Below are 23,480 nucleotides of genomic sequence, written 5' to 3'. Positions count from 1 at the left end.
AAATATTAAGAAATATTGCAGATGAATATTTGGGGTTTCCGTTTTGGAAATAGCTAGTAGGTCTCTTTTAAGTATATTCCAAAGGGCCTGTGACTTTATTAGTTTTTGCCTGAGTCTGACATCTGATATGCAGATGGACCCAAGTTATTGTCTAGGGAGATGATGTCATGGATGGAAAAAGGAATAGAAAGCTGGATCAGGGAAGAGAGTAGCTCCCAAATATGGGAAAAGTGTATAAATATTGTTGACTGTAACCCCCATTGATTTGATCTGGTTAAATGATTTTTTTAAAAAATATTTATTTATTCATTTTCTCTTTTGTTGCCCTTGTTGTTTTATTGTTGTAGTTATTACTGTTATTGATATCATTGTTGTTGGATAAGACAGAGAGAAGTGGAGAGAGGAGAGGAAGACAGAGGGGGAGAGAAAGATAGACACCTGCAGACCTGCTTCACCGCCTGTGAAGCGACTCCCATGCAGGTGGGGAGCCGGGGGCTCGAACTGGGATCCTTATGCTGGTCCTTGTGCTTTGCGCCACATGTGCTTAATCCGCTGTGCTACTGCCCGGCTCCCATAAATGATTTTTTAAATAAGATTAGAAAGATAGGATGAGCCAGAACATCACCCTGGCATATACAGTGCTGAGGCTCAACTTCAGAATCTCCTGCCTACAAAGGCCAGTGAACTACCTCCCAGCACCAGAATCCTGACCTGAATCTTAACTTTGCTACTATCTTTGTGTGTGTGTGAGTGTGTGTGTGTGTGTGTGTGTGTGTGTGTGTGTGTGTGTGTGCGTGCACTCGTGTCTCTCTCTCTCTCTGTACCCACTCATACATACTTATATATTTATCTTATTTTATTATCATTCTTTTGTCTCCAGGATTATCCCTGAGGCTTGGTGCCTGCACAATGACTCTATTGCTCCAGATAGCCATTTTTTTCCCTGTTTTTCTTATTGAGACAGAAATAAATAGGGGTTAGGGGTAGGAAAAGAGACACCTGCAGCACTGCTCCACTGCTTGTGAGGTTTCCCCCACTGAAGGTGCGGTGCTAGGGGCTTGAACCAGTATATATATATTTGCCCCCAGGGTTATCTCTGGGGCTCAGTACCTGCTCTACAAATCCACTGCTCCTGGAGGCCATTTTTCCCCCCATTTTTATTGTCCTTGTTGCCCTTGTTGTTGTCGTTATTGTTACCATTGCTGTTGTTGTCGTTGGATAGGACAGAGAGAAATCAAAAGAGGAGGGGAAGACAGAGAGGGGGAGAGAAAAATAGACACCTGCAGACCTGCTTCACCACCTTGTGAAGTGAGCTCCCTGCAGGTGGGGAGCCGGAGACTGGAACCAGGATCCTTGTGCTGGTCCTTGCACTTTGTGCATGTGCGCTTAACCCGCTGTGCACCTAACCGCTGTATTACCAGCAGACCTATAACACCCAGCCCGCTATAAATGTTTTTATATATATTAAACTGTATTTGCTATTTCTTCCCCCTTTTGTTGCCCTTGTTTCTGTAGCCTTGTTGTGGTTATTATTGTTATTGTTGATGTCATTCCTTGTTGGATAGGACAGAGAGAAATGGAGAGAGGAGGGGAAGACAGAGAGGGGAAGAGAAAGACACCTGCAGATGTGCTTCACCACCTTGTGAAGTGAACCCCCTACAGGTGGGGAGCCAGGGGCTCAAACCAGGATCCTTGTGCTTTGCACCACGTGCACTTAGCTCGCTGTGCTACTGCCTGACCCCCTGTATTTACTTTTATGAGAGAGAGAGAGAGAGAGAGAGAAATAATACATAGCAGGCCAGAGCATCACTCTGCTCTAGCATACAAGACACTGAGGATGACCTCATGGCGCCATGCATGCAAACCCACTCTGCAGCTTTCCGGGGCAAATTTCTTAAGCTTTCCAAGCTCTTTTCCTCCTCTGTATAATAGCGCCTACCTTGAAAGATTGTTTTGAGGATAAGTGAGCTAGGACTAAACAGCTCTTACAAGGCTGCCTGCCATGTTCATAAGTGTTAAATAGACGTTGCTAGAAGTAGTTTTCAATGTCCTTTTATTGAAAGTGGATAAGAGAGAAATATTATCTTCTTAGCAGCAGAGCCATACAAATTGAATTGTTTACCCTAATGACCTGAATGAAAATGCTTATTCTTAAAGGTTCAATTCTGGTCCCACCTGGTGGATACTTAGATAATGAAGAGACGAGGAGCTTACAAAAATGTAGTGCCTGGTGTTGGTCTTGGGGATTCTGCACTTGAGTTGTGGCTCTGCCTCTGACTGTTTGGGAGAAGTTTTATCTCTGTGCCTGTTTCCCACCTCTCACTTGATCTTAGTCAAAAGGCTGAGAAGTGGTGTTTCCCACCTCTCAGTGGAGCCAGTAAGACCTGCTGTGGAGTATGGGTTGGTGTGAAGACTATATCGGACAGTGTGGGTAGAGCGTCCACCACTCAGAAAACGCTAAGACATGGTGGCGATGCAGCTTCTCCTGGCCTATCATCCCTGAAGGAGAAAAATAAAATCAAATGCAGATGGGCTGGCAAGTGGCCTACCCAGTGGAACTAACATGTTGCCATGCACACAGACCCAGGTTCAAGCCCCTGGTCTCCACCAGTAAGGAGGAAGCTTGACAAGCAGTGAAACAGTGCTCCAGGTGTCTCTCTCCCTTTCTATCTCCCCTTCCCCTCTCAGTTTCTCTCTGTCCTATCAAATTAAAATAAACCTTGAAAATTGAATGAAAATAATTTGACAGCCACTTCAGTTATGTGATTGCAGCCTTTAACACCAAAGGCAGAGTGTCACATCCGAACATGGGACACACTCTCCAGTTGAAAAGACCACGTGACTTTACCAAGAGGCATATTAACATCCCATAGTCCCAGGGAAGCAGAAAGAATTAATCGACTTTTCTAAGACAAAACACAACAAACAGAAAAACCACTGTTTTTTTTTTTGAGAAAATCTGGTTCTCTAATCCTTGCATTTACAGGGGTTTTGTTTCTGAATCCAAGTTTAAATACAACTGAAGTTATGACCCATCACTGTGGCAGGTACTATATTAGATACTTGCTGTAATTTAATCATCTCAGCAACCTCAGAGATGGAGATGATGGGGGCCAGGCAATGGTACCTCCAGTTAAGTACACATAGTACAAAGATGGAGGTGATTAGCTCAAACTTCTCTGGTGGCTGATACTGAATGATAGCTGCCTGTCATCTGGCCTCTACCTGGCCATCTTGGGTTTAGATCTTTGAGGATAGAGTTTCTGTTCTGTTCTTAAAATGTAGGCCCCCACCTCCCCCCCCTTTTTTAATCCTTTTACTATTTTAGTGTTCTAGGTCAACCTTTTTCAGATAGAACGACACACACACACACACACACACACACACACACACACACGGGAGAGAGAGAGAGAAAACTCAGTACCAAAGTCTCCCCATGTTCAAATGTGGTTCTCGTGCATAACAAAGCAGTTGCACCGCCCAAATGAGCTGTCTTGCCAGCTGTAACACCCCTGATCCCCCTTTAAAAATATTTTTTTTTCTTTCTTCCTTTCTTTATTTTGGGTAGAAACAGGGAAACTGAGACAGAGGGAGAGATATCTGCAGCACTGCTTCACCCTGCCCCCCTAGGTGGGGGCTCAGGCCCTGAACCCTTGTGCACTGTAATGTATGCACTCAACTAGGTGCACTACTGCCCAGCCTCCCTCACCTACACTTTTTTGTTGTTGTTGTTGTTTAATTATCATGCAGACAGCAGCTAGTCAGAACTTATTAGAGCCAAAGCAGCAGATGCTGTAGTCCTGGTGGTGGTTGGGTGAATGACACCCTGTTCCCTCCATTTGTCCTTCCCTTCTAGGTTCAGAAGGGGCCAGCTCTGCCCTGTGTCCCCCTCCTGAGGCAGGACCCATGCAGCAGGTGCCCCCCATGGCCTGCTCCCCGACAGCCTGCATCGTAGAATACGGCAAAGCCCTGGACATCAGCTACCTGCAGTACCTCTGGGAGGCCCACACCAACATCCTGCGCTGTGTGAGGGACTGCCGTGTTTGGTCGGCCCTGTATGATGGAGATGCCCCTGACCCTGAGACCTTCCTCCGGAGTCTGGCAGAAGACAGTGCCCCCCAGCCCGCCTGCTCCCCCTTCAGGCTCCCCCAGCAGCTCCCTAGGAAGCCGGTGCCTCCACTGGCTGCCGGGAAGGAGAAGAGCCACACAGAGCTGGAGTGGGACGACAGCTACGACACTGGCATCTCCTCAGGCTCCCCGGGGCCCGAAGACGACCCACCTGCGCCCGTTGACCCCCCCAAACATATCCAGGAGATGAAGAAGAATGCCATCCTGCTCTTCAAAGGCTCCTACATCGAAGAGTCGGACTTCCAGGACGACGTGATGGTATACAGGCTGTGCGCCCAGAAGGACTCTGAGGATAGTGGCAGACCCCAGGGGGAGCAGACAGGTCCCCCCAACCCAGCCCAGCACGAGGGCCAGCATCCCCCTGTGAACAACGGCCCCCTGTCCAGCCTTCAGCCAGACATGGAGCCAGAGGAGGGACAGAAGATAGATGGTTTGGACCTGCTTCAGAATGCGCCCCAGGGACCCAAAGCAGAGGCTTCTGAGGGCACCCCAGAAGCAGATTCTGAGTCAACAGCCCCCACGTCCCAGGCAGAGCACAGCCTGCACCCCGCTGCCAACAGTCCTGATGGGGAGGACTTCATGGCCCAGTACGACCACATTATAAAGGAGTTGGATTCTGGCACTGAGGGCCTGATGGAGCAGAACTCCTCCTCACAGGAGCCTTTGCTTCCTGCAGAAGAAGGGAAGGGAGAAGGGAGCAAAGGAGAGAAGGAGGAGGACAGGCAGAGGCTGGGGGAGGAAGAGGAGGAGGACTTTGACTCCTTTATAGTGGACACACCTGCCGTGGAGGCCCTGCCGTCCCCATTCGGGGTGAGAGAGGAGACAGCCTTTGCCGGTTGCCAGCCTGTGAGGACTCAGAATACCCCGTTCACAGGTGATGGTCTTGATTTGCTTTGTGAGTTGTGCTTTTGAAAGTGCTTACATTTATTGCAAGAGGCCAGTAGTCTAGGCAAAGGTAAGGTACACCTTGGACAGACCGCCCCCCCCGCCCCAGGGAGGGGATTTCTGTAGAGAACACAGCCAAGGGGTTCATTTCCATTTTGTTGTATCTTGTCATTTAAAAAATATTTTATTTATTTATTGGAAAGAGAGAGAAATTGAGAGGGAAAGAGGATATGGGGGGGAGAGAGACCCTTGTAGCCCTGCTTCACTGTTTGTGAAACTTTCCCCCAACAGATGGGAACCAGGGTTTGGACCCTGGTCTTTGAGCATGATAACACACACGCTACTGGGTATGCCAGCACTCAGCCCCTGTATCTTGTCACCTTGCAGTGACCTTCTGGTTTTATTTTCCAGTAAACAGGAGGTTCATTATTACTATTTGGGAATTTGCAAGTCAAGGTCACAGGTCTGATTAAACCGTATAAGAAACCCAGTTTCATTAGTTAATAGTCTCATTTCCTTTGATGTAATTTGCTCCTCTCTCTAGCATTTGTGTGTGTGCGTATAGAAAGGGAGTGACTGTTCCCACACCTCCTGGAATGTCTGCTCTATGAAGATGCAGGTGTTGGTTTGTCCTCTGCTCTTCCCCCAGAAGCTGAACAGTGAACCGAGCACATAGTAGGTGCTCAGGATAGTTGCAGAATAAATGTAGCTGTGTACACACGTCAGGCTTCTGGCACCTTTGTCTGGAAGCTGATTTCACTGGGTTAAGTGCACCTGTTAAGTGTATGAACATGGAGCAGGGTTTGAGATCCCAGTTACCACCTGCAGGGGGGAAGGCTTCCTGAGTGGTGAAGCGATGCTGCAGCTGTCTCTCTGTCTCTCTCCCCCTCTATTCCCCTCCCCTCTCAGTTTCTCTTTGTCTTATCAAATAAAACAAATAAAATTTTAAAAAAGAAATGATTTTGAAGCTTGCTTCAGGTCATCACACAATCTTCACCCTAATCCAAGCAGAGCCCCCACTAAAACTCAGTTCTCTAGTAAAGAATGGATGGCTCTATGATACACCCCCACCCAACAGCAGGTGGAAGTCACAAAAGAGCCACAGGAGAAGGTCTGGTAGGACGTTGGGTTGGTGGGCTGGGTGAAGGATTAGGGTAGTGCATTAGGGTAGTGTACAGTCTGCACCTGCAAATCAGTGGTACATGGGGAACTGGCCCCCAGGGTTCTTCCCACTCTGCAGAGGCTGCTGTGGGAGCCCTGAGTGGGGTAGCAAGGGAGCTGGTCCCACAGAAGGATACATAGTGGCCCTGGAGTCTGGCCCATGGGGAGCCCTGGCTCCAGCCATCTGGCATGGCTTTCCTGACCCTTAGTGGTGCTTGGTTTGCCCTGGGATGACTGGGTGTGGTAAGGTGGGAAGGTCATGTTTTCTGTAATTGTCACCAGGGTTATTTCGGTTCAGTGCCTGCATGAGGAATGTCCTGCTCCTGGAGGCTTTCACTTCCCTCCCTCCCTCCCTCCATCCTTCCATCCTTCCATCCTTCCCTTCCTTTTTCTCTCCTTCCCTCCCTACCTCACTTTCTCTCTTTTCTTTTGAGATAGACAGGAATGGAGAGGAACGGAGAGATAGAGGGAAAGAAAAAGAGAGACACCTGCAGCCCTGCTTCACCACCTGTGAAGTTTCCCCCTACAGGTGGGGACCAGGGGCTTGAACCCAGGTCCTTGTGCATGACAGCACCCACCTCGGGAAGGGTGTCATCTTCACCTCAACTGCTGCTCATCTCCCTCAGGCAGAGAGGAAGCATCTGGGGTGTCAGGCGGTAGCACAGTGGGTTAAGCGCACATGGCAGGAAGTGCAAGGACAGGCATAATGATTCCGGTTCGAGCCCCCGGCTCCCCATCAATAGAGGAGTCGCTTCACAGGTGGTGAAGCAGGTCTGCAGGTGTCTGTCTTTCTCTCCCCCTCTCTGTCTTCCCCTCCTCTCTCCATTTCTCTCTGTCCTATCCAACAAAGACAACATCAATAATAATAATGACCACAATAACGATAAAACAACAAGGGCAACAAAAAGGGGGGAAATAGTCTCTAGGGGCAGTGGATTTGTGGTGCAGGCACCGAGGTCCAGCAATAACCCTGGAGGCAAAGAAAAAAAGAAAAGGAAAAAAGGGCGGGGCATCTGGGGGAGGAGGGGAGAGCGGAATCCCACCCCTTGGTTCCCACAGATGGAAAAAAATCCCATTATTTTCTGCTCCAGCCCAGTAGATGTGATGCAATTTCAAGGAACTGCTACTCCCTCCTCTGACATTCATTTGTCTGTTTGCTGAAGCCCGAACACTTATTTAAGGAGGGAGAAAGCTTTTAATTCCACAGTTAAAAGGGCTGAGGCTCGAGGTGAGATAACATTTTGGTTTGAATGCGTTTTAATTAAAATCCAACTAGTCAGTCAATCCTAAATAAGAAGGATAAGATAATCTGGTTTTCCCCAGCCCAGGAGGGCAGGGGCCCAGGCCATCTCAAGGGGGTGGCAGTTTTGCCCAGAGGCCTGCCCTCCTCACTCCCACCCAGCGGGAACCCTAGCTTTGTCTGCAGAGTTCCCCAGCACTTCAGGGCCCTCCAGGGCTAGTGAAGATTGCTCTTCGAACAGCAGCTTCTCATCCAGAAGAATCATCCCTGGGAAACACGTCAGCTGAGGGAACAGAGAATAGTTAGCACAAACAAAAATCAGCTCACGCAAAATCTGCTTAGATAATGTCAGTGTTTTGTAAATTATACACTGGGAAGCAGGAGGGGTGGTTGAGGTGGAGAGGAGGAGCTTGGGGAGAAAAGTGATTCCCAGGGTGGAGGCCTTGGGAGTTATCCCACTCACCCTGAAAATTAAATATTTCATGGGTGGGGATTTTATCTGTCACCATGGGAAAAAAGGGACAGTCCACACCTGTGGCTTTCCGAGTTGTAGCTGAGTTTTCTGATTTTCAGCTGGGTTCCTGTTTCTTCTAGCAACTGCTTCTTTTATTTCTTTTTTTAAGTGCTAGAAATAAACTACGAGTAAGTGGGAGTTTGGGAAGGAGGGTGGCTGGTGGTGCATTTCATTGAGTGCACATGTTCCCATGCACAAATATCTGGGTTCAAGCCCCTGGTCCCCACCTGCAGGAAGGAAGCTTCATGAGTGGTCAAGTCGTGCCACCGGTGTCTCTCTTTCTCTCCCTCTTCCAATTTTTTTTAAATTGCCACCAACGTTATCACTGGGGCTCAGTGCCAACACTAGGAATCCTCTGCTCCTGACGGTCATTTTTTCCTTTTTTATATTTTCCCCCTTACTATTTTTATTATATAGGACAGATAGGAATTGAGAGGGGAGGGGGAGATAGAGAGGAAGAGAGAAAAGAGAGACACCTGCAAACTTGCTTCACCACTTATTAAATGTCCCCCCAGCAGGTGGGGTGTGGGGGCTTGAACCTTAGTCCCTGTGCATGGTAATGCGTGTATTTAACCGGGTGCGCCATTACCCAGCTTCCTCATTCGCCCTATCTCCCTCTTCCACTTCAATTTCTCTTTGTTTCTAGCCAATAAGTGAATAATAACAATCACTAAATGAGAATTTGAAGCATTTAATGTTTTCCGTATTGTACATGCCCTAGAGGTTGTCACTAGTGGATTATATTGATAGTCTGCTGGCTGGCCTTGACCTACTAGCCTGTCACTCAAGTGATAACATCAGATAACAGATATTATGCTCCAGCCCCACACGGGAGCACCGCGGATGGCCTGGAGGAGCTCTGTAGATGGGGGGGGGGGGCTCAGTGTCTCCTCTCTCTATAGGTCTCTCCCCGACTCGTCTTTCTCTAAAATAAAGAATTAAGCATTTATCCTTGTAAAATTAATTAATTAATTAATCAATTAAATGCCAGGTGGTCGTGCACTGGTTAAGGGCACACATTACAGTGCTCAAGGACCCGGGTTCAAGCCGCTGGTCCACTTTTAGGGAGAAACGTCATGAATGGTGAAGTTGGGTGGCAGTGGCTCTCTGTCTCTTTCCCTCCTTATCTCTCCCTACCTTTTCCATTTCTCTGTCTTAAATAAATAAATAACTAAATAAATATTAAAAAAATAAAATCACTTTCTGACCCCCCCTTTTTTAAAAGAACTTGTTTATTCATGAGAAAGTTAGGAGGAGAGTGAAAAAAAACATCACTCTGGTACATGTGCTGCCGGGGATTGAACTCGGGACCTCATGATAGAGACTCCAATGCATTATCCACTGTGCCACCTCCTGGACTACATTTTCTGATCTTTTCTTCCTTCCTTCCTTCCTTCCTTTCTCTCTCTCTCTTTCTTTCCTCCTTTCTTTCATTCATTTTCTCTCCCCAGAGCCCTTTGCTTTGGTGCAATATACCAAACCCAATACAGGCTTTACTTTGTGTTTTTCCTTTCTGTCCTCCTGTGAGTGAGATAATCCAATATTCATCCTTCTCATCTTGACTTACCTCACTTGACATGATTATTTTTAACAATAAAGAAAAGCTTTTGGTGTGAGGAGATTGTTTTAAAATCTCTATATCACTACTGATCTGCTTATTGACTTGCTTTTTACAGAATTCTGTTTCTTTTTAAAATTTTCTTTATTAGGGGATTAATGTTTTACAGTCGACAGTAAATACAAGTTTGTGCATGCATAACATGTCTCAGTTTTCCGCACAACAATACAACCCCCACTAGGTCCTCTGTCATCCTTTTCCAGGATGTGTATCCTCACCCCCACTCCAGTCCTTTACTTTGGTGCAATACACCAACTCCAGTTTAGGTTCTACTTGTGTTTTCTCTTCCGATCATGCTTTTCTCATCTTTTCGAGGCCCAGGTGAACCTCACCTCCCAAGTATAGGAAGCTGCTCACAGAGTTCAAGTATTGACGCCCATGCCCATTACTCTACCCCCATTTTCTGATAGCTCATGTCCCAAGCTGGGTTTTAGGTTGTGTCTGCATGTGGTCGGTGCCCCCAGGGCCTATGCTGGTCAGGCCACCATGGCCCCAGCAGCCAGGCCCTGTGCTGGGCAGTCCTGACGCCTGTGCTCCCCCCATAGGCCCGTTCATCAGTGTGGTCCTATCCAAGCTGGAGAACATGCTGGAGAACTCGCTGCACGTCAACCTGCTGCTCATCGGCATCATCACGCAGCTGGCCAGCTACCCCCAGCCCCTCCTGCGCTCCTTCCTGCTCAACACCAACATGGTCTTCCAGCCCAGCGTGCGTTCACTCTACCAGGTACTTGCAGGGTCTGTGGGTGCCCCTGAGCTCACTGCCCTCCCTTAGCTATTTGCTGTTTGAAACTAACAGAACCCTCTGCTCTGATTATTTGCATTCCTCCTCTGCCCTGCTATTCTAGTTGTCTAAACCACTCTGGACAGGCCGCAAAGCTTTCATTCCCTCCCTAAGAACACCCAGGCAGTGAAAAACGGACAAATGCCGACTGGTAAAAATAGCTCACCTGTATCGTATACCTGCTTTGTCAGGCACACAACCTAGGTGGGAACCCAGCCCTTATCACATTGGAAGAAGCTTTGATGTTGTGATGTCTCTCTCTCTCTCTTTTTTCTGTCTGATAAAGTAGACCCAGAGTAGTGAAGGCTCAGAAAATACCAAATAAAGGAAAAAACAGGCAAATGCCTAATGTTAGCACATTTCCCATGCTGAGGGCTGCATCTGGATGGTCGGTTGGTGATGAGGGTGGGATCCCTGTGGGGAGCTCAACAGTGTTAATGTTGTTTTGGGGCAGGTCCTGGCGTCTGTGAAAAACAAGATTGAACAGTTTGCATCTGTGGAGAGAGACTTCCCAGGCCTCCTAATACAAGCCCAGCAATACCTGCTCTTCCGGGTGGACATGTCAGACCTGAGTCCTGAGTCACTGACCAAAGGTGAGCCAGGCTCCCCCATTTCCTCGCCTCCTGTGTGGCTCCCCAGAAGCTCCTAGCCCCCGAAGCATCTAATTCTAGTTTCCACTTTCACCCAAACAGAGAGAGACCTCTTCTTCATGTTCTAACTTACTTTTGTTTTCATGTGGTGCCAGCCAGCAAATGAGCCAAGGGCCTTATACCTTCACAGTGCACCAGGAAGCCTCTCTGGCCCAGTTTTATCATTCTGTGTTCTCAGAGAGTAGGCGGAAGAAGACAGAGAAAGTAACCAGCGCAGTACTCCCCAGTCCATGGAGTTTCCCCTAGGTGCTGTCCATGGCTTTCCCATGTGGTGCTGGGGACTGAACCTAGGCCCTTGCACATGGTGAGGCTTATGCTTTGCCTGCTGGGCTCCCTCCCTCCCTCCCTCTCTCTCTCTCTCTCTCTCTCTCTCTCTCTCTGCCTCTGCCCCATTCTCTTGGTGATTTTTTTTTTCCCACCAGTTTTTGTGGAAGCTTTGTACCTGTAATATTTCACCACTCCTAATGGACTCTTTATTTTTAAGATGGTGAGAGACAGAGAGACACCACCACAACACTGTTCACTGCTTGTGAAGTGTCCCCTTTACATGGTGCTCTCACATAGTGACCAGATGCTCAAAGCTGGGTCCTTGTACATGACACAGTGTGCACTCTACTGGATGAGCTATCTCTCAGCCCCCTCTCTTGGCGTCCTCAAACGTAAATGAAGTTTGGCCCTGCTCACACCTCACCTGTCCGCAGTTGGGAAGGCCTGACAGGGCACAAATATCAATTAGCTTCCGCTGTAACTGTGGGGGTGAGATGGGGGTCATGAGGGGCCCTAACAGGTAGGGGCTCAGATCTCAGACACCCCAAAGTCTGGCAAAGGAGAGAAGACACAAGAACCCAAGGCCTAAAACCATAGCAGGCTTTTATTTTTATTTTAATTTTTTTAAATATTTATTTTCCCTTTTGTTGCCCTGGTTGTTTATTGTTGTTGTAGTTATTACTGCTATTGTTGTTGATGTCGTTATAGTTGGATAAGACAGAGAGAAATGGAGAGAGGAGGGGGAGAGAAGGATAGACACCTACAGACCTGCTTCACTGCTTGTGAAACGACACCCTTGCAGGTGGGGAGCCGGGGGCTTGAACCAGGATCTTTACGCTGGTCCTTGTGCTTCGTGCCATGTGCGCTTAACCCACTGCACTACCGCCTGCCCAACTCCCCCCATAGAAGGCTTTAATGGTAAAGAAAATGGGTGTGTGTTTGAGGGGAGGGGGAGACGCTGCTTCTAGTGGTGGAAACAGGAAGTGTTTCATGAAGTTAATGGGCTACTGAATTGGTGTTGGTTGCCACTTACCAGGAGGCTCCTGTAGGCCTCGCCACTCATTTAGTCCTTATAGCCCATCACCAGTCATACACTGTATATGCCAATCTATGAAGCTCTTGGCAGAGGAGGACATTAAAGTACAGAGGGCGAGTGCCCCATTCCCCAAGGCACCCAGCCCCTTGGGGAGCTGCAGTGGAGGATGGAAGGGTGCAGAGGGGGCCCTCCAAAGCTGGCAGTGGGCTTCACTGGTGTCAGCACCTCGGGCGTCATACACGGTTGATTTTCTTTGGAAAGAGGCAGCAGCAGACAGATCTCCAACAACTGTTCCAGTTCTTTATGGCACTGAATGTGACGAGCTGTAATCTAAAGGGTTATTTAAAGTAGTAAAGTGGGGGATTTTTTTTTTTAACACCAAAGACTATGGTAACAAGATGTGGAAAAGTACTATAAATGTCAAGAATTTTTAGTACCGTAGTTAAGCAACACTGTGGGAAGAGTGTTGAAAAATGGGATGGAATTCTAAAAACACAGCCGAAATAATGAAGAGCTTGACTGTAATGATCATCTAGGAGTGACGGGCCCACGTGAGCAGGGGACAGAAGAGGGCGTAAGTGATCACTATAAATATGTGAAGGCTGGGGATGCTCAGCAATTATTCCAGGCATTTGCGCCTTTTAATTCGTAATACAGGTTTGATGGAAATGTGCAAATCACTCAAATATGATAGAATTTGGGCTAGTATTGTCTTAGACCTATGTCTCTGAGACTGAGCTTAGACCCTCGGAAATCTTTTTAAAAAGTATTTTATGTATATATGTATTTATTTATTTATCTTTAATGAAAGAGATACAGAGAGAAAGATATGGAGAAGGACTAAGAGAGAGAGACCCCAACCAGAGCACTGCTCAGCTCTGTTTTATGGTGGTGCTGGGGATTGAACCTGAGCTCAGAGCCTCAGGCATGAAAGTCTTCTGCAGAATCACTATTCTATCTCCCCAGCCCTTTTTGAATGGATTTATTTTCTGAGAGACAGAGGGCAGAGTTCCAATCTGGCATATACAATACAGTAATGCTGGGGACTCTTGATGAAGCTAATTATTTTTCCTTTTGAATTTTTTCAAAGGGACGAGGGGGAGTGGGGACTAGAGAGCATCATTCTGCCATGTACCATGCCCGCTATTGAACTCTGGACCTCATGCTTGAGAGTTCAGTGCTTTCTTTAATCACTGCACCACCGCCTGCCCAGACCTTGATAAAATTACATTCTCAGCAGTTTGGTTCCTTGGTCCTTCAGGTGGGCTTTTGGAGAAAGCTCCCCTGTCACATACACTCTGTGACAGGAGCTGAACCCAGGACTGGCCTTCCCACATCCTTCTCCTCAGACACACTCTTGCCTGCACAGGATGGAGGGTCACCAGGCATGATCTTGTCTTCTTTTCGGTTCCAGATCCCATTCAAGATGCTTCCAGGACAGGCAGTGGCAGGAACCTTCTGGATGCTCCCCCCAAAGTGCTGCAGCCCTTCCTGACACCCCGAGCCAAGATGGTGGGGGTACCACCCGGCTTGCCGCCGCCTGTGCGGAACACCATGCTGGCAGCTGCCCTCTTCCCCGAGTTCCTGAAGGAACTGGCCGCCCTGGCCCAGGAGCACTCCATCCTGTGCTATAAGGTCCTGGGGGACTTCGAGGACTCTTGTTGCTAGTCATTTCTTCTTCTTTTAAAGTAGAGGTTCTCGTTTTGTTTTTTTTTAAAAAAAGATTTTTAGTGTCTTGACTGAATGTTCAATGCAAAGCTGCTTACAAAGATTTCTACTCAGATATTTCCTGACAATACTTGATTCGTGGGGAGGGGAGTTTGTTGTCTACATCCTCTGGCTGGGAGGGGGTGGAAGGGGAGGGTCTCGAGACATCCCTTTATGTTCTTGGAGGATGTTGGTCTCTGAGCTGCTTGCCCCCTGAGCCCATCTTCTTGGCTCTCTCTCCCCTCCTCAGTTTTCTGGCTGTTACTTTCCCATCCGTGCGAAACACTCACCAAGGAAATATTGGGGTTCAGTGACTTCTCGGAGTAGCCCAGGTCAGAGGCTGGCTGCTCACCAGCACGTGGCCTGCTCAGCAGCTAGCTGCCTTCCAGGTTTCTGCTTCCGTCCTATAGGTGGAGAGCCAAGCTGAGGGCCCCGTCACACAAACACATGTCACACGTCCCTTTGAACTTGATGCCCGAGCCTCATTTCCTACCCTACCTGTGCTGCCTTATGGTATAGGCAAAGCCAGTGGCTCAGCTGCCTGCCCGCCTGGGAAGTCAGAGTCAGAGAGAAGTTGGGCTGCAGGGAAATGTTCTTATTGGTTGGGGATTGCTTGTGACCTGTATACCCCTCCCCAAACACTGACAATCGTCTTATTTAAGACTTGTACAAAATGAAACACAACCTATGCAAACAGTTACTCTGGTTTTTGGGAGTCTGGTCAATCAGATGCATATACTTAGGTAGAACTGCCATTGTTACTTTTAAGTGTTTCGTGGGAAGCAAGCAGATGAACTTGCGAAGCAGTTTCATAGTGGGCTATTGGAGGGGGGGGCTAAGGGTCAGGGTTGGGGGGGCAAAGATAAGCAATTCAATCTGTGAGACACTGGCGCTTATTTTTAGTTCTGATTGCTTTTTTTCTTTTTCTTTTTTTTTTTTTGCCTCCAGGGTTATTGCTGGGGCTCAGTGCCTGCACTATGAATCCACTGCTCCTGGAGGCCATTCCCCCCCCTTTTGTTGCCCTTGTTGTTGTAGCCTTGTTGTGGTTATTACTGTTGTTGATGTTGTTTGTTGTTGGATAGGACAGAGAGAAATGGAGAGAGGAGAGGAAGACAGAGGGGGAGAGAAAGATAGACACTTGCACCTGTTTCACTGCTTGTGAAGCAACTCCCATCAGTGGGGAGCTGTGGGCTCGAACTGGGATCCTTATGTGGTTCCTTGCGCTTTGAGCCACGTGTGCTTAACCCACTGCGCTACCCCCCGATTGCTTTTTCTAACATGTTGCACTTTGCAGGGAAGCAGGACCAACTCAGCCACTTGCGAGCTGGGATGTGAATGCAGACAGGGAGCCCTGCAAAGCCAAGTGCCTGCTGGTGGCTCACCACTCTGCTCCCCATGCTGCCTTCTGAGTAACAGGGTACATTAGAAGGCCCCATGTATCAGTGCCTCTATGCTGCTTCTCAGCCTGCTCCAAGAGGAATACATATACTTTGAGGCAGAGTCTCCTTAAGCCACCACCAAGAGGAGGAAGCACACAGAATATTTGTGTCTAAAAAAACGAGACCACAAAAACAACTGCCGCTTACGGCCATTCGGTCCCACCGCCCCTTTCTTTGGGGCAGGCGAGAAGCAGGCTGGGAGGCTGAGCTTCTGCAAGGAGTGGAAGTGGAGACCCCCCCACAGTCTCTATTTTCTTTGTGGGCATCATGCAGAGACCTGGAGCAGCCCTTCCCCAGAAGAACTGGCTCCACGTTAATCCAGGCCCGATATGGAAGCAAACACTTCCTGTGTGCGTTCCTGGGATCTTGAAGCAGCTTTATACTGGAGGGGGTCTGAGGGTGGAGGGAGGAAGCCAGGAGGTCGGGTTAGGGCTACGTGACTCTTAGAAACTAGCCTTGCAGTGTTGGGAGTCCAAACAGGAAACCAAAGATACATATTCGTTTTATATTTCTGACTTCAAATTCACCTGTGTTGAGAAACGGCTGGCCCATCTGCAGAGAAGCAGCCAGAACAAACAATGCCCAGCAGCTCAACCTGCTGTTGACTTTCCGGGACCTCCTGGTATGTGCACAGCCCACAAACCTCCCCAGAGAAGACGGAAACAGCTTGAGGTAGAGAAAGAACAGGCAAGTGGGACCTCAGCTGTTATTTATTTGCCTCCAGCTTTGCACTGCCCAGGTCTTGATCTTGTGGCTTGAGTTTTCCAAGTGTAGAAAGTGCTGCAGTCGCATCTGGAAGTTGCGTCCTCTTGCTTTGCAGTTTGATTTTCATTTCTTGCCATCTCAGGTGTTGGTGGTGCTTCTTGTTTGTGCTGCTGTATTAGGAATGTTGTGGCAGGTGCTGGGGAAGGGGCTGATTTTGTGCCTCTGACACTTGCAGCTGTTGACAGAGATAGACTTACTTTAAGGAGGGAAGAGGTGAGGCATGTTTGGAGTGAGAGGCAGGGACTGTTAACTCCGTGGTGAGGTGCTGGGAGCACACTCAAACACCCTCCCTGACTTCTGTTTAAAACGGGAAGACAATTCATGTTTCTCATTTCATCACAGCCCCTCCAGCACTGTGCCCAGGGCCTTTCAGTATGGAAACCCTATTTCTACAAAACCAGAAGCCCCATGTTAGGGTGGGTCAAGGAGCGGGAGGGACTTGCCAGAGGAAAACCTGCAGGGGTGCGTCTTGAGGAATCTGGGGGCTGATTGATGTTGGCCAGTAGGAGGATACTGTGCACCTGATGGGTGATGGTGACAAGTCCAGAATGGGAAACACTCTTGGAGGAGACATGATGTTGATTCTGTGCTGCAGACACTCCAGTTCTCACTGAGGGCAGCTCAGTTAGCGACTTAGCCCTGTCTCCACTGAGCAGGCCGCCATATTAGCCATCTATGCAAAGCCCTTTACAGTGGGACAGTGACCCCCTGCATGGGCCCCTGTGATTTGTGGCTGCTGCTTCCACTGTCCCCCAGCTGTGCAGTGTGAACTCGCCCTGGAAGTGGCCCTGCTCTGGGGCTGAGGCCACAGCAGCTTCTAGTCATTAAGGGCATGGTCTCAGGGCTCCCCTCGCTACTGCAACCAATCACACGCTGCTCTTTCTCCAGCAAGCGACAGGCTTACAAACTCTGTCAAAGCAGCCTCACTCCATTCTTAAATCACACCACCAGGGAAATATTTTAAGGGAATGGAGTTGACTCTTCTCTTTTGAATGGCCATCATAAACTTAATGCTTTTAAAAGAGCTCTCAGAAGACTTAGAGCTGTTTGCGAGATCATTTTGCCTCCGTAAAATCTCCCCATGGCGAGGCATTTATCAGGCCATTACTTGCTTTGGAGGGCAGGGTAACAGGGTAGCTGTTCAGCTGGAGACACCGAGCTCCCATCAGTGGGTTTTGGTGAGGTTTTGTGGGGAAGAGGACAGGGACATGGTGCTGGGAGCCATCTGCTTCCTGGCCTCTTCTTCAGACTCTTGCCTTTATCGTTGCTGGGGCTGCATTGCTCTGAACCGTTGTTTTTGGGTTTTTTCCCCTTTTTTCTCCTCCCCCAGATAGAGGAGACAGAAAGAGGGGAAAACACCATAGCACCAAACCTTCCTCCAGTGTGGTGGGGGCTGGGCTCCAACTTGGTAAAGTAAGATCACTATACAAGTAAGCTATTTTGCCAACTCACACGTAAAGACTCTTAGGCAGACAGCACTAATGCTGGGACTAACCCCTATCCTGGAGGCTCCCAGAGAATCTTTTTCCTGTCTTACAACAGGAGCAAACGCGGCTCACCATCCATCGACCACACAAGTAACAAAGCTGACGGTTGGTTGCCAGCAGGTGTTTGATAGGAACCTTCCAGGGAGCTTAGATTTGCGACGTCACTTCAGAACCTGAGTAGAGAAGTTTGAGCAGGCCAGATTATAAATTTCACAGCGCACACACTTGTGAATCTTACAGTGCTATGACTTTTTACTGGGACAAGCCTACAAAAGGTCCATGTGTAAGGAGGCACCCTCCCAGCCTGGAGATGTTTTAAGAGGGGACTTTGTGTTGACAGTCTTCACTGATTTTTTTTTTTCTTTCCTTTTTCTTTTTGCTAAATCATTTGACTAAGGGAAGACAGGAGAGAGAGATCAAGGAACACTTCTAGCAGGATCTGTGGCTAGCTCCCCAATAACCTATGAATGCAGGTGTCAGCAGGTGGTGGTTTCAGGTTTCAGGCTGCTCCTGGTAACAGGCAAATGGCAGGGCCTTTCAGATTGAGTGGTTTCTATTTTCCCAAACAGCCACTATATAGAATCCTTGCAATGATGCAGTTAAATTCAACAAAAACGAACAATATAGAACCAAGCATAGGTCATGGCTGAGAGCTATGCAGGAACCCCTTCCTCCACGCTCACTCTTGGAGGACATGTGCTTTCACAAAGGTCAGTCTCTTCCCAGACCAGCAACAGCAGCAGAGAAGCGGAGGGGCTTGCTGCTCAGCTGCTTTCAATGAGTTTAGTTCCTTTTCCTGGGCCAGCAACACCTGGAAACACAGGTGTGGCATTTCACCTGGAGGCATACGCCAGGACAGAGCCTACCAGATAGCCAGACTTTCAAAGCCTGGCCCTTTGCGGCAAGGCTTTGCATATGAAGGGGGCCCACAAGGACTGGCATCACCATTGTTTGATACACCTCACGAACTCTTAACAGCAGGCTTGTTCAGTGTCAGACAGCACTGAGCTAGATATGCCCTCCACCCAGAACGAACCACACAGACTTCTCCTTAGTAACAACACTTCACAGAGCTGCTTCAGGTCACTGGGAAGCCTGCTCTCCATCACACCCAAGGCCCCATCTATAGTGGATTCCAGTGACAGATGTCAGTGTCTTCACGCATACGGAAACTTCCCCCACAGGTAGAGCAGCAGACTGAAATCCACACGGATGCAAAGCCACCCTCCAGAAAAAAGCCCAGCTTTCTGAGTTCCTTGAGGTGCCTTATAAACAGACTTTGGGGCTTATCTAGTCAGGTTCCAAGTAAGCTGCCTGAGCTGGACTTGGATCTCTTTGTCTCCCATTAGGGGTTACAACAACAACTTCAGTCAGGTTCTCAGGATTCCAGGAGTGGGCACTCAAGACAATAAGCAGTTGTCAGAACCCGGTGAGGCTGTGTTGGAACCATGGCAGTCTCCTCTGGGGATGGTCTCAGTTTGTAATGTTGTTTACATATGACAAGAGATGTGGTAAGCCCCCTTTACACAAGCCCTAAATGGTCAGGAAATGCCCACCCACCCCCCTCGCATTCTGTAACCTATGCTTGGCTGAGAAGCCAGATCTCTGGTGCAAAAAAACATTGAGCCTTATTATTATTTTTATTGCCTCCGGGTCATCACTGGGGCTTGGTGCCTGTACTACGAATCCACCGCTCCTGGCGGTCCTTTTTCCTTTTTATCTTTTATTTTATAGGTCAGAGAAGTTGAGAGGAAAGTGGGAAATAGGGAGAGAAATGGAGACTTAGTACTTGCATCTCTACTTGCAAAGCTTGCCCGCTGCAGATGTGGGGGACCAGGGGCTTGAACCTGGGTCCTTGTGTGTGGTAACGTGTGTGCTTAACCAGGTGCACCATCACCGCCTTCCTATTTCTTGAAAAATAACACTTTCCCCCCAGATTCCAACCTCAGTTTGCCTTTGCCCCTTTGTAATTCATGGACATGCAGAGTGAGGACAGAAGTGTATGTAATGAACAGGTTTTGATTTCAGGCCCAGTGGTTTTCAGTATTGCAGCAGAAGGCAGGGCACCTGGGTCAGGGAATGTTCTCTTATGGTTTGAAGTTGATAATTAGAAAAAAACAAAAACTTAGCTCCTCATGTTTGCCCACAAAGCATCAGACTGGTTTTCTGCATTGGCAGGGTAGGGATACGTCTCTCTTTACGTGCAATTAGGGAAGTGCTTGTGTGCACACCAGGAACCCCAGTTGTGGAATTGGTGGTGGAGAAGGCTCTCAGAGATGCTGGAGGATTCAGTGGAAAATCAGGGACTACCCCCAAAGGCTCTGTTCTCTGGCTTCCGTCCCAGTTTGAGCAGTGCTTTCAGCAAAATGGCATCTGCGGAAGTGGTCCAGAGCTTGGTTAGTACTTGGATGGGAGAAGTGGTCTTGGAGCTACACGAGCCAGGGTCGCTGAGGCCTACTTGGAACACAGGGGTGGCAGGTTAAAGGTCAAGACCTCGATGCCCTAGTTATAACCGCGTACTCCTTACAGGCAAAGCGAATCCGCTCCGTCACGGCTTTCTTTTTGTCTTTTCGGCCTGAGGTTGTGTGTGTGGGGAGGAGCACGGGTGGTCAACTGCACAGTCTCTGAGATGTAAAGTTGATATTTGTGATATTCCAGTATATATTTTATTCATTAAATTTATTTGAAAACTTTGCTGTCTTTTTTATAACCAAAGGTGGGAGAGGAGGAAAAATAAAATAAAATAATAAAAAAGCAGCAGCAGCATTTATCCTGTGCCATCTGGGGTACCCAACTTGTGGTGGACACCAGTGCTAGCTGAAACGGGACCCCCCCCCCCAGCCCCCATCACCCTCTCAGACCCCGAGACAAATGTGCTTGTAGTCGTCAGAGCGTTTACTGCACTTTCATCAGCACTAACCCGTGTTTCCACTGAATAAAGGCACTCAAATTCCATGCTCTCTGGGTCACTGTGACTCTGCAGCATCGCAAACAATGCCCGGCCCTTAGGACATGCTTGAAGATGTTTGTGGGAGGAAGAACAGCATGGAAGGTTCTCTTAGAATAGAACCACACCTGCAGATACAGTAGTTCAGAAGGGCCGAGCACTAGGTGCTGTTTCTTAGCTGTGACAGCTGGGGTCATGGAACCACTGCACCATCAATGAAAGCAGAGGCTGAGGCTGCTGCTCAGTGTGTCCATGACATGAGGCAGGGTGGCCCTGTGGGGACTGAGGGTGGCCAGCCCACCCTGCCTCCCTCACGATGACAACTGCCTCTCCAGGATCTCCTTGATCAGCGTCGGGTCTGCCCGGTTGAGAGCTGCTTTGCAGACCAGCCCAATCAGTTTGTTGATGGCTCTGGGGTTTCCCTTCTTCAAGTCCATGACCTTGGGAGACAGACACCCTTTCAGAGGTGAAAGTAAAGAGACTCTACCCTAAAACATCCCAAAGTGAGATGCTTTACCTTGAATCTTAATATATATATTGTCTTTCTTGGTTAGTATTACACTAGAAAGGAAGGGGGCCGGGCAGTAGTGTAGTGGGTTAAATGCACACGGTGTGAAGCCTAAGGACCGGCGTAAGGATCCTGGCTCGAGCCCCTGGTGCCCACCTGCAGGGGGGTTGCTTCACAGGCGGTGAGGCAGGTCTGCAGGTGGTCTACCTTTCTCTCCCCCTCTCTGTCTTCCCTTCTGTCCTATCCAACAACGACAACAGCAATAATAAGGGCAACAAATGGGGGGGGGGAATAGCCTCCAGGAGCAGTGGATTCGGCCCCAGCAATAACCCTGGAGGCGAAAAAAAAAGGAAGGGTGGGGCAGTGGTGCACTTGACTGAGTACACATGCTACCATGCACAGCACCCATGTTTAAGCCCCCCCATTCCCAGTCCCCACTTGCAAGGGGGAAGCTGCAGTGTTGCAGACGTCTCTTTTTCTCTCCCTCTCTCCCCTTCCCCTATCAATTTCTCTCTATACAACTGATATAAGAACAAGAAAGGAAACAAATGCAGAGGTTGAGCAGCTGAGGAGGCTTCTGGGCTGCCAGCCAACTGACATGGACTGGAGCGAGGGCCCTCCCCCAGGGTGGCAAGTCTGTCAGGACCTCACCCAAGCCCCTGCCTTTCTGCTCCCATCGATTCACCACAAAGCAAGTCCACACACTGGCATCTCTCTGACTCAGGGTGGGGCACTACGGTGGGCAAGGGGTGCCATTCACTTTGACTTCCGTCTGCAGTGTCTTTTTTAAAAGGTATTTTTAAGAAATACTTAATTGGGAGTCGGGCGGTAGTGCAGCAGGTTAAGTGCACATGGCGCGAAGCGCAAGGACCGGTGTAAGGATCCCAGTTCGAGCCCCGGCTCCCCACCTGCAGGGGAGTCACTTCACAGGCGGTGAAGCAGGTCTGCAGGTATCTTTCTCTCCCTGTCTCTGTCTTCCCCATCTCTCTCCATTTCTCTTTGTCCTATTCAACAATGACGACATCAGTAACAACAACAATAACTACAACAATAAAACAAGGCCAACAAAAGGGAATATATATATATATATTTGTTCTTTAAAAGAAAAGAAGTACTTATTGGATAGAGACAGAGAAATTGAGGGGGTAGGGAGAGGTAAAGAGGAAAAGAGACAGACACCTGCACAAGGGCTTGAACCTGCATCCTTGTGCACTGCCTAGCCATCCCTGTGCACTGTGTGGGCCTAGCCAGGTACACCACTGCCTGCCTCTAAGAAGTCTGCACGTTTGTGTCTCTACCATCCCACAGACCAGTCTGGTGGTTCAGTTTTCATCCTGAGAGTTGTTCATGGGACTGTCAGGGCCCCACAGACTGCTGAGTGTTAACCAAAAGGAAACGAGATGCTCCTAACTGCCCCGATCCCACTCCACTCCGCTCCCTGCACATCATCTCAAGACAATGTGGTCGCACTTGGGGAGCGGGAGTGGCTGCGCATTCAGTGTTTTCTAGCCTGTTCTCTGCTCAGAATGCCTAGTGACACGGTTTTCAGCTGCAATCTTGTCAAGGATTGTTCTCCTTCGTTTTACAAATAATCGCTTTTTCCTGTCTTTCTCTCTGCCCCACTTAAAAGGCACAGGGCAGAAGTATTTCCCTGTTTCCCCCCCTCCCTCTGCAGAGGAGCAGAGGAAAGTGCCACCTGGGCTGGGGGTGCTGGGGGGCCAAAGCCTGGATCTAAGTCAAGTGGGTTCGGGTCTTTAAGCTTCTCGTTAGAGGAGAGGCTGCATTTTTCCTAATGTCCACCTGATTTCATCTTACTTAGCAAGTGACAAAATAAGTAGGGGGCTGTTGGGTCTGGGCAGTGGTGCACCTGGTTGAGCTCACTCGTTACCATGTGCAGGGAGCCCTCACTCCCAGCCTGCAGAGGGGAAGCTTCAGGAGCAGTAAAGCAGCACTGCAGGTCCCTCCCTCCCTCTCTCTCTCTCCCCCCCACACACACTCTCACTCTCACTGTCTCTATCCAAAAGAGAGGGGGGTGGACTGCTGATGCAACTGGGCCAAGTCACTATTAGGAGGTGCCCCTGGGCTGTGGAGACTCTGGGGGGAGGGAACCCCCGTCTCCTGGCACGTCAAGCCCCCCCCCCCGGGGGGGGACAGTTACCACGTGTGCGTGGCCCTCCAGTGTAGCTCTGCACAGCTGCTCCAGTGCCTCTCGGTCCTGCAGAAGCTCCAGCTTCTGTTCAGAGACGATCTGCGCCGGGGTCTTTCCTGGGCTGCGCCACAGCAACTGGAACACCTGCCACAGAAGAGGAGAGGGGAGCCATGTCAGCTCTCAGCCAGCCGAAGAGGC

The 23,480-nt window shown here is 49.0% G+C and overlaps 2 protein-coding genes across 8 annotated transcripts in view; one reads left to right on the top strand and one right to left on the bottom strand.

The window, feature by feature from the left end:
• The window catches only part of FHIP1A (FHF complex subunit HOOK interacting protein 1A), a 263,617-nt gene extending 248,493 nt beyond the window's left edge, over nucleotides 1–15,124 (top strand). For all 5 annotated transcript variants that reach the window (XM_060178963.1, XM_060178960.1, XM_060178961.1 and 2 more), the window contains 4 exons: nucleotides 3,857–5,002; nucleotides 10,092–10,270; nucleotides 10,782–10,920; nucleotides 13,695–15,124. In XM_060178963.1, the coding sequence (XP_060034946.1) occupies nucleotides 3,857–5,002; nucleotides 10,092–10,270; nucleotides 10,782–10,920; nucleotides 13,695–13,948 (1,718 nt within the window). In that variant the 3' untranslated portion in view covers nucleotides 13,949–15,124. The remainder of the gene's footprint in view (nucleotides 1–3,856; nucleotides 5,003–10,091; nucleotides 10,271–10,781; nucleotides 10,921–13,694) is intronic.
• A 4,557-nt stretch (nucleotides 15,125–19,681) lies between these two features.
• The window catches only part of GATB (glutamyl-tRNA amidotransferase subunit B), an 88,468-nt gene continuing 84,669 nt past the window's right edge, over nucleotides 19,682–23,480 (bottom strand). For all 3 annotated transcript variants that reach the window (XM_007528372.3, XM_060178972.1, XM_060178971.1), the window contains 2 exons: nucleotides 23,292–23,426; nucleotides 19,682–21,065 (listed from right to left, as the gene is read on the bottom strand). In XM_007528372.3, the coding sequence (XP_007528434.1) occupies nucleotides 20,937–21,065; nucleotides 23,292–23,426 (264 nt within the window). In that variant the 3' untranslated portion in view covers nucleotides 19,682–20,936. The remainder of the gene's footprint in view (nucleotides 21,066–23,291; nucleotides 23,427–23,480) is intronic.

The sequence above is a fragment of the Erinaceus europaeus genome, chromosome 19 (genome assembly GCF_950295315.1).
Source record: "Erinaceus europaeus chromosome 19, mEriEur2.1, whole genome shotgun sequence".
NCBI classification, from domain to species: Eukaryota; Metazoa; Chordata; class Mammalia; order Eulipotyphla; family Erinaceidae; genus Erinaceus; species Erinaceus europaeus.
This window is presented reverse-complemented; position numbering and strand designations above follow the sequence as displayed.